This window comes from Oryzias latipes, chromosome 5 (genome assembly GCF_053564925.1).
Source record: "Oryzias latipes strain Hd-rR chromosome 5, Olatipes_Hd-rR_3.1".
NCBI classification, from domain to species: domain Eukaryota; kingdom Metazoa; phylum Chordata; class Actinopteri; order Beloniformes; family Adrianichthyidae; genus Oryzias; species Oryzias latipes.
The window spans coordinates 22,900,436-22,911,145 of NC_136241.1; the positions used below are offsets into that span (position 1 = coordinate 22,900,436).

At 40.1% G+C, this 10,710-nt stretch overlaps 2 protein-coding genes across 2 annotated transcripts in view; one reads left to right on the forward strand and one right to left on the reverse strand.

Moving 5' to 3' along the window:
- Positions 1-7,502, reverse strand: part of LOC101160313 (dihydropyridine-sensitive L-type skeletal muscle calcium channel subunit alpha-1-like) — a 63,409-nt gene extending 55,907 nt beyond the window's left edge. The window contains exons 1-2 of the mRNA XM_011475232.3: positions 7,142-7,502; positions 6,885-6,990 (exon numbers count right to left, since the gene is read on the reverse strand). Of these exons, the coding sequence (XP_011473534.2) occupies positions 6,885-6,990; positions 7,142-7,329 (294 nt within the window). The 5' untranslated portion in view covers positions 7,330-7,502. The remainder of the gene's footprint in view (positions 1-6,884; positions 6,991-7,141) is intronic.
- On the forward strand, positions 1,395-4,949 carry LOC111947454 (uncharacterized). Its single transcript, XM_023955089.2, has one exon. It carries the CDS (start codon positions 1,809-1,811, stop codon positions 4,050-4,052), a length of 2,244 nt encoding a protein of 747 aa, XP_023810857.1. The 5' UTR covers positions 1,395-1,808; the 3' UTR covers positions 4,053-4,949.
- Positions 7,503-10,710: the final 3,208 nt, after the last annotated feature.

The window sequence follows — 10,710 nt, forward strand, 5'->3', positions numbered from 1 at the left end:
GCATTTTCAGTAGTGTATGTGAGAGGATTTTCACATGTGTATGTGAGAGCATTTTCACATGTGTATGTGAGAGCATTTTCAGTAGTGTGTGTGAGAGCATTTTCAGTAGTGTATGTGAGAAGATTTTCAGTAGTGTATGTGAGAGGATTTTCACATGTGTATGTGAGAGCATTTTCACATGTGTATGTGAGAGCATTTTCACATGTGTATGTGAGAGCATTTTCAGTAGTGTGTGTAAGAGCATTTTCACATGTGTATGTGAGAGCATTTTCACATGTGTATGTGAGAGCATTTTCAGTAGTGTGTGTAAGAGCATTTTCACATGTGTATGTGAGAGCATTTTCACATGTGTATGTGAGAAATTTCACATGTGTATGTGAGAGATTTCACATGTGTATGTGAGAGATTTCACATGTGTATGTGAATGAATACATTTTCAGTTGTATGTATACAAGCATTTCACTAGTGTGTGTGAGAGATTTCATATGTGTTTGTGAATGCTAATTCTGAATTATGTCCTACACGGCACCTCATAAGAATGTCCGTTGGTACAATGAAGTTTCAGATAGTGATTGATCTGGACAAATTACAATACTACCATGGAAGAATATATTATATGTTGCTCTGATCAGAGACACGGTTCGCTTGTGTGGAGCAGCAGGTTCATTAAAAAAGCCACAGATCTGTTTACAAAGTGGGTTGTGGCAAAATCTCTTCATTAACATTACAAAGAATAATGTCAGACACAACTTCTGAGAGAAAATAACTTTATATTACAAAAGGAAATGTGAAATGAAAATATGTAGAGCCCGAGCAGATCTGGACGCTATGTAGTTTGTCCAAGTGGGGCTACCGAAGTCTGACATCATCCTCAGTCGAAAAGACCCTGAACAGTTATTGCATTACGGGAATAGTCATGGTACCTACACCGGACCAGTAACATAATAGCAAAATAAATCAGCTTTGTTTTTTTTTTGGTCTGTTACTCAGTTGAAAAAAATGCCTCAGCCAACATGGTAGACTAATCACTTATGATTCATTCATTCGTTCACAGAGGCCAATGAATCTCAAATACAATGCATTTCACTTTTAAACAAAATCGTTGGTTTGTTCAATTTTATGCAGGCTGAATATTTTACATCTGACACTGAAGCAGTCCCGATAGTAAACTCAAGAAGAGGCTACACAAAAAAAAAATGAAACACCTGCCTAAAATATAAATATGCAAATCAATGAAAAATTGAACTAAATCAAACTTGAAACATTTGTGAACATAAGAAGAATTTGGAGTTAACCTCCATTTCGCTCCTGAAACTTCCCCCAGCCGTCACTATCCGGATTCAGATCCATTTTAGGTTGATTGATTGTGTATTTTGAAAAGGTGTGCTTGCGTGTGGTACTTTACCCTAAAAATAGATCTTTGTTAAAAAAAAAAAAAAAAAAAAAAACTAACGAACCCCCCCCCCTCCAATAAAAAACACTCCCCCATTTCAGAGCTGATTGCATCACTAAGCATCACACCACCAATGACGTAATTGATACATCAGTTTAAAAATGTTGATGTCGTATGATGTCATATGACTTCAAATGAAAACATTTCATGTCAAATGATGTCATATGATGTAACATAATCTGTCATGATGTAGTGTTAAAAGTTTATAAATAGGAGCAAAAACTTTAGATTGTGATCCATTGTTGCACGCAGGTTTGGTCTATCGCAAAGAACAGAGTTTAAGTTTAAGAAGTGCCTTCGTTTACAAAGAACATTTGCTGTCAAACTGTTGTTAGAAACCTCAATAAATCATACCATGGAAACATCAAGACGCCGTCCTGTCCGAAAAACCCAAAAGAATTTTCAACTCAGCAATTTGGAATTGGTTGTGGAGAATGAGTCCACTTTTGAATTTTGGTTTGATTCTACCAGTCCTAAAAAACTAGCCACTTTCATGGACTGGGATGACATTGACGAAGACAATGATTACTCTCCCCCTTCTGATGATGAGGAGGAATTTCCTGAGACTCCAGAAACTCCTCACTATGATTATTCTCCCCTTTATAAAAGTGAGGATGAAGAATTTCCCGAGACGCTAGAAACTCCAGAACCAAAAAGACAGCAGGATTGGGAAAACGCCAAGCCTAAAACCTGCCCGCAAAACCAAACTTTAGGGTTAAAACCCTTAAGTTTTGCTCCACCCGTCTCCTTTCGCCCAGCTGCATTCTTTCCTGTGAAGCGGGTGTCTGTCCCTGAAAAAACTCAGCCTAAAGAAATCAAACCTTTGGGAAAGGGAAAACAAAGCGCAACTGCTTTGGATGAGCCGACTTCAACCTCTGAGTCGACCTCAGTGGAGAACGCAGAAGAACTTCAAGTAGAGAACACTATGAAAAGTGAAGTAGAGCGTCTGAAGGAGCTTCTCCAGCAGAAAGATCAGAAGCTGGCGGACGCTGCACTGAAAGCTGATCACTTCAAAGAACAGATGAGCCACAAGACAGAACTTTTAGCAAAAGCTGAAACCTCTTTGAGCCACCTGACAGAAACACAAAAACAGCTGGCTAAAGAAAGAGAAGAAAACACCTCCCTCAAGCAAGAAATGGCTGAACTAAGAAAAGCTCATGAGGAGGATAAGGCCGCAACTGAAAAGAAAATTTTGGAATCGCTCTCCAATAATGAGAAGCCCATGGAACAGTTAAGAGAAACCATCACAGAGAAAGAGACCATCATGAGCAAATTTGAAAAGGTCTCCAGGACAAGGATTGTAAAACTACTAGGTCAGATTGACGACCTAAAAATGGAGCAACGGAAGAAAGATTACATGCTGGCGGAAGCTGCTGGGAAAGCTGAACACCTTGAAGAACAGAAGAACCAAGAAAGACAGCAATGGCAGGAAGAAAAGTCCTCTGTCTTACAAGAAATCACTCAGCTAAAGACAGCTCTGAAGGACAAGGAGACTGAGGTGACCAAATCTAAAAAAGTCTCCAAGAAAAAGAATGTCCAACTACTCCGTCAGATGCACGACCTAAAAGTGCAGCATGAGCAGGAACAGTTGGACTTCACCAGTAAATTGGAAATGGAGAAAAAGCATCTTGTAAAGGACCATCAGCTGGCATTAACAAAAGTACAAAATCAGCTGGCTGAAGAAAGAGAACGCTGGCTGGGTGAATACGTCTCCCTCAAGCAAGAAATGTTTGAATTAAGAATAGCTCATGAGGAGGAAAAGGCCGCAATAAAAAAATCGAATGCGGACTCAAGCGGTGAGATCTTCAAGCTACAATATCACATTGAGGACCTAAAACGGAGGCACGAGGAGAAATTTAAGATCATTATGGACAATTTTGAAAAGGAGAGAATGCATCTTAAAGAAGACCATAATATGAGGATGAATTCACAAATGGAGATGACGAATGAAGAAATACAAAGATGTGAGGACGAAAAAGACTCCCTGCTGAAAGAAATGGATAAATTGGAAAGAAATTGTGAGAAGCATAAGGCAGCATGTTACCGAGCTCAAAAGAAAATTTCGGAATTGCTTTCCACTGGCGAAATGGAAAAATTAAAAAGAACCATCAGAGAAAAAGATGCGATCACAGACATTTTGAAGAAAAAGCTGGAGAAAAGTGACCAACGGCTTGAGACAATAACGGAGGCCGCTTTCAGGATTGAAACCAACCTCAACAGGGAAATACAGCTGTTGAAAGAAAAGATTGAACAAGAGAGGATCAAAACCAATCAAGCCAAACTCAGCTTTGACCTGGAGGTAAAGGAGTCAACCAAGTTAAGAGCTGCTTTGGTCCAGAAAAAACTGGAAGGCCAGCAGCAGCTGGAAGAAGAAAGACAACAGCTGGAAGAAGAAAAGTCCACCCTTTCACAACAAATCGCTCACCTAAAGAAAGTTGTCAAGAAGAAAAAGACCATCATCAGAAAAACTCAGGAGGATTTCCAGGTCCAAATTCATCAACTACAGCAGCAGGTGGATGAGCTGAAAGAGAAGACTCCAAAGAAAAGTGTTGGTCGGAGGTTCCTGAACCTGTTTAGAAGGTCTAGAAAAAAAGACTAAGTGGACCCCCGACCACAGTCCTGCACCCCCCCCCCCCCCAACACAACAACCCTGGGGCGGCCGTGGTGCAGGGGGAGGGCGGTCGAACCCTGATCGTAAAATTGCAGGTTCAATTCCCGCCCTGAATGCCCTTTGTCAAAGTGTCCTTGGGCAAGACACTGAACTCCACCTTGCCTCTGGTGGAAGGTTGGCGCCAGTGTTCAGCAGTGGAGCTGCCACCAGTGTGTGAATGTGTGTGTGTGGATGTGTGTGTGTGAATGGGTCAGTGACTGTAAAGCGCTTTGGGCCTTCGAAAAGGTACAAAAGCGCTTTATACGTATACGCCATTGACCTCACACACGCCAAGCCCTCACACACACCAAGTCCCCCCCACATGCCAAGCCACCCCCCAACACCCACACACATTTAGGCTTTAATTCTTTAACAGATTAGATGGAGTTATGACCGTCCAAGAACGGCCAAACTGTAGGAAAAGCTCCAGTGTTAAAGAGTTAAACATTTAAGTAATATTGTGTGGGTAAAAACTACTGTGGCTTTTTCTCTTTTTCTATTCTAAATGTGTATCTTGTAAATGTGTATCTTCTCGTCTATTTTTTATTTTATTATTTTAAAAGTAACTTCCCACGACACCCATTTTACGTCTTAGCTAGGTTTTTCTTTAACTACTTCGGTTTTGTTTTACTTTTTATCTGAGTTTTTTATTTTGTTTGATTATAAAAAAAATATTTTATTTTAGTGACAGCACAGTTATATTTTTCTCGTAGGTTAGGCAATTGTGTTGTTCCCCCCTGTCCCCCTTAAATCTAAACAGGGTTTTCTCCAGGTGCTCTGGTTTTTCCCTCTTTCCAAAAAAACCCCAACACTATAGTCCCCTTATATTTAGAATAAATAAATAAATAAAATGGAATAAAATAAATAAATAGCAAATAAAAGCCTTTTTTAACTACAGGGTTTTCTCCAGGTGCTCTGGTTTCTCCCTCTGTCCAAAAAACCCCCAAACTCTAGTCCCCTAATACTTAGAATAAAAAAATAAATAAAAATAAATAAGAAAAATAGCAAAAGTATTATGTATCTTAAAAGTAAAATTAGAAAGTAATAAAACAAACCAAAAAAATCCCCCCTCCTTGAATTGCCACCTTATCGCGGTGGAGGGGTTTGCGTGCCCCAGAAAATCCCCATTTGATAGCCCCTGCCTGGGCCTATTGATGCCAGGGGATGGGCCAGACGAAGAGCAATTCACACAAAGAAAGAACAATGAAGTGAGACATTATCAAAGTTGAAGTTTACTCTGTCTAAAGAGTTCCCAAAGCCTTACTCTAAACCAGGGGTGGGCAATTCTGGTTCTCAAGGGCTGCTGTCTTGCAGGTTTTAGAAATGTTTCAACATACCTGATTTTAATTAATATTCATCATCCCCACATCAACTAGGTCTGCATAACTCTGTTGATTACAGTCGTGTTTGTCATGGTTGTGTTAAAGCAAGGAAACACCAAAAACCTGCAGGGACACTGGCCCTTGAGGACTGGAATTGCCCACCCCTGCTCTAAAACAAAGCCCCAATGAGCCTCATTCACAGTTGTCCTTACAGGTGGAAACATTCTGTCTGCAGGTAAAAATGGGCAAATCTGTCAAATCAGTCCTGGCCTGAAACTGCAAACAGAACCCAAAATAAAAATACTTCCAAAGCAAACGGTCAGGAATGAGATTTGTCACCTTTGTTGATGGTTGCTTCACTTTGAGATTTTCTAAAGAAATGAGTCAGAGTTAAAACAGTTTCATCACTAAATGTGCCAAAGAAGAAGTAAAACTCTCTGCTGTGCGTTTCCTAAACACATACGTGCGGTGGCCCAGAAGGGTCACAACACTACACAAAATAACATACTACAATTCGTCACAACACCAAACAATTAACTCACAACACGAAACAATAACTCACCACATAAGAACTCAAAACACAACACAAGAACTCACAACACAAGAACTCACAAAGCTAAACAATTAACTCACGACACAAATCCATAACTCACAACACAACACAATAATTCACAACACAACAAATCATCTTTTATTTTTTTTCTCAGTGTTTGTCTGGTCTTTCACCCATCCTCAACGTTTTTTGTTTTTTGTGTGCCTCAGTAACATCAGACATTTTCTTTGGTTTTATTAAAGGTATGCCCAGAGTGTCTATTTAAAATCACATCATGACTGCTGCGCCTTTTAGTGGCTTCAAACTGATACATGAACCCAAGGCCGTCCTTCCGAACTTTCAGAAGGACACCCCCCCACACCACCACCACCACCACCCTGTGTCTACAAAGAGGAGTATTTTCTGCGGCCACTGATCCACACAGATGTCTGACAGCCAGGGCAGATGTCCAAGAGGATAACTGGGGAATTCACACATGTCATAGTGGAATATCAGTGATTGATAATAATTTATTTTAGCCTTGCATGGTTGAAGTAATCATAGTTTTTCATTAACCCATAAGAACACATGGTAACTTCAGTGTATAAGAAAATTATCAGAAATGGATTCTGGAATCACAATAGTGATGGTCCATACCTACTGGTTAAACAATGTGTGCCTTAATGACTTGTTAAAGACCAAAACAGTATGTTTTTTCAAAGAGTATGTGTGAGTTGTTTGGACTTCTGGCTAAAAACAGCAGCATTTAAATGATGACTGGTTTGTTAGTTGGTTTGCCTTTTTTAAGACCTCAAACCTTAGAAAATCAGGTTGTCTGAGAGTCATCAGTTTTAAAGTAGAGGTGGTCCTAACATTCACTTTAAGTTGAGTACTTCAAACCCTGCACGAACAGGCGCAAACACCTACCAGGTTGCTGTTGGTGTTGTTGCTGTCCTCTTCGGGCATGGGCAGGTACACAGCCAGGGCCACACAGTTTGCAAAGATGGAGAGCAAGATAATGATTTCAAAAGGTCTGAGCGGGCAAATAGGAAGGTTCCACACAAATATTTTAGTCATTTGATACATATATATTTATGTATCTTGCAAACCAGAGGCTTGATTCTGAGCCTCAAGAACATCATCTGAAATACAACCCCCCCCTCCCTCTTTCTAAAGCAGGATACTTCCACTCCACGATGCTGATGCACGCCCTGCGGAAGGGATTCCTCAGAGTGAAGAAGAGAAGGGAGCGTGCAGGCCGGGGGTTTCCTCCTGTGGCCATCAGCTTCTTCAGCTTCTCCTTCTGTTTTCTCTTCAGTGTTTCCTCATCCATGATGTAGGATGACAAGGGGGGGTTACTGCCTTCCGCCATGATGGTTTTCAGAGAGTACTTAGTTCAGTTGTATCTGTACTTGAAGGCGTAATGGCAGGATATTTGTTGAATTTTTAGATGTCTTTTTGCATGTCCCTGAGCCCCGTCTGCTTTGGAGACAGGAGAGCCTCTGAGCGACCGTCCAGCTCGACCCTCTGTCTCTGTGTGGAATGGCAGCTGTCCTCACTGTAAGATTGGTTTACTGAGCAGCTGTTTGGCCCAGAGAATAAATATAGATGATGAGTCTGATTATGACAATGGGAGGCATTACAACACTGTTGAGTGGTTGACGCGTTTCATATGTAAGTGGGAAGGTCACAGGTGCCTGTCAGGAGCTGCTTGGAAGCAGGTAAAACAGCTTAAAGTCCCACTCAGATCATGTTTTGATCTATTTTTAATGTCTTCCCAGTGTTTCTAATTATAATTATGCCAGTTTTAGCTCAAATAAAAAAGAAATCGGTTTTGTTTTCTACAACAAAGTTTATGCAGAGCAGTAGTTATTGGAAATTAGCCTCTCAGTTGTAGGCAGGACCGGTGGATGTATCAGAATGGTAAATGGCGTATACTTATATAGCGCTTTTCTACCTACAAGGACAAAGCGCTTTACAGTCACAGACCCATTCAGCCAGTCACACACACATTCACACACCGGTGGCCGCTCCAGTGGCGAGGAGCAAGGAGCTTGGGGTCCGCTTAACGTATTTTCTACGTTACAAAAATATTTTTTGTCTGATTCTGATTCTATTCAAAAAAAGAAATACTCAACAATGCAGTTTTATGCTTAATTTTCTTCATATATGACCATCATTATAAAAATACAAAGAACATATTAAAAATACCAAAAAATACTATTTTTTATCAGAGTGCATCTTTTAAACAAAAAGAAGTTCCTCAGAGTGACAAGAAAGCGTCCAGTTCAGCCACAAACTATAATTTTCTCTTTTATCCTCGTCTCCTTCTCTGCTTTAATTTCACCAGGTTTTTAAAATGTGAATGGCCTGTGACTGACCAATCGTGGCACTCCTTTTCTGGTAAACACATACCATAATTGTCTGTGTTAATGTGCATTTTTATGGCTTGTTTTTGCCTCATCATGTGTTTCTTTTATTGACTTTTTCACATGTTTTTATTTTAACCTCTTCACGCCTGACTTTATTTCCAGTTAAAAAAAATATACCTCAGTGTGTTTTCCTTTTAAGGTAAGGGGTTAATGAACAAAATTAATTATTTTTCAAAAACCACCTCTTTCCCATACTCGCCATTGCTTTGGACTGTTGGCCCAAAGTGCTTGAAATCCTCCACCTTCCTCCCCTCTGCTCTCCATAACCTCAATGTTCCACTTCAGTCCCTTTCATTTTCACAAAGATGAAAAATCTGACTGACTAACTGAATGAAGTTAAAGTGATTTAAGTCCAGTCCACACTTCAGGTAAAAGCTAATGACAATTAAGTTAAGGGTAAAATTTTGTGACCCTGGTTAGTTTTCTTCCACATTCTGCTAAAGAATTTGTTTGTTTGTTTTTTTTTTGTTTTTTTTTTAACTTGTCCTGTCCAACAGCTAGGCAGACAGATGAGAGCTGAGGGCCTCTTGTGTTGGACATATTTTACTTTAACAAGAGGGGTTATTAATCTTCAGACAAACCAAAGGTATGTCTGAATAAACCTCTTTTGTAATTGAGGCCAAACTTTATTAATTTCAATCATGTCTGAAAATCTTTGGTGTTGGACCGGACGGAAAAGGAAAGAGGGGAAGAAGAGAGAGGGACGTTAGAGAGAGGGGGGGTAGGGGGTGATAATAGGAGGGAAGGGGGATAAGACCATGAAGCAGCATAAAGCAACAAGTTTACTGGTTGTTAATCATTATGGTAAGGTTCAAATGTAGAAAAAGAAAAGAAAAGAAAAAAAGGGGCGGAGCCTGTCGAGTTGTTTGTTTACAAGCAGCAACACTTTAACTTTCAGGGCAGGGGTCCAAGGGGGGCAAAGTAATAGCATAAATAAATATTTGGAAAATATGCAGACCCTATGGCCACAAGTTCCCAACCCCTGCTCCACAATAATGAGGGTTGTTTTAAAGCAGAACTACCTGGAGTGAGATTCACCAGGAAACCAGAGGGTGGCAGCAGAGCAACTATGTAAGGTGCAAATCCGCAACCATGATGGTTTTAGATTTTGTGTAAGGACACCTTCACACATGGGTGGGTATGGGGCTGGGTGATACAATCAATATGAGTGTTATATCAAAGTGTCAATTTTACATGTTCAAATTAAATTCTACTCCCACCATTTTTTGCATAGTTTTGGTTTATAAAAACAAAAGTAACTTTGCTTGAATAGCAATTCCTTTGCTGAACAACTGCAGAAAAGATAATGAATCTTTCCGGATCAAAACTAGTCCTTGCAATCCAACTTTGAACTTTAATTAAACTCTCTTTGTGAAAACGCAGAGAGGCTTAGCTGAAAAAACAGACATTTTTTGCATTTACCTCATATTGGCTCATTAGAAATAATCATAAAAGGCAGGTGCGGACATACATCTAAGCACTCTATATTGGCCAACTAATCCATCTGGCCCATTTATTGGGCGACTCTTTGTTGTTGTTTTTAAACAAATAATTGAACTTTTCAAATTGCCTGTTCCCCTCTTTTCCACAATCTCCATCACTCTGGCCTATTGAGTGGACAGTCGTTTTGTTGTGCATGCAGCATTCAAGTGTGTAGTAATTACTGGTATGTGCAGTAGTTGTGTTAAGTAATATGGTTGTGTGTGCAGTGCTTTTTGTTATGTGTTCAGCAGCTGAGTGTGTAATTATTTTGCTGTGTGTGCAGCAGTTATGTGTAGTAATTTTGTTGTGTGCAGCAGTTGTGTGTACAGTGGTTTTGTTTTGTGAGTGAAGCAGTTAAGTGTGTAGTAATTTTCATGTGTGTGCAACCGTTGTGTTTAGGAGTTGTTTCGTTGAGTGTGCAGCCGTTGAGTGTTTAGTGATTTTGTTGTGGGGTCAGTAATGTTGCTTTGTGTGCACTATTCTTTGTGTGCAGCATTTGTCTGTGTGTGTGGCAATTTTGTGTGCAGTATTTTAGTTGTTTCTACAGCAGTTGTGTTGTGTCTGTGGCATTGGTGTTGAGTTCATAGTAGTATTGTGTGCAGCTGGTTTGTAGTGTGTGTGTTTAAGTGTGCACACTGGGTTAAATTAAGAGTCTCAGTTTTCAGCACACTCAGGTCTGAGTTCACATGAGCGTGCATGTTGGGTCTAACTGCAGTGGCCGTCACGTGCACACGCCGTCCTGTAAATAGCGCCGCAGCTGCTGCAGCCTGAAGATCCTTTAAAGGTTTCTTCATATTTTTAGAATCAGCTGCAGATTTTTTCTGATTTCTGATCTTTTT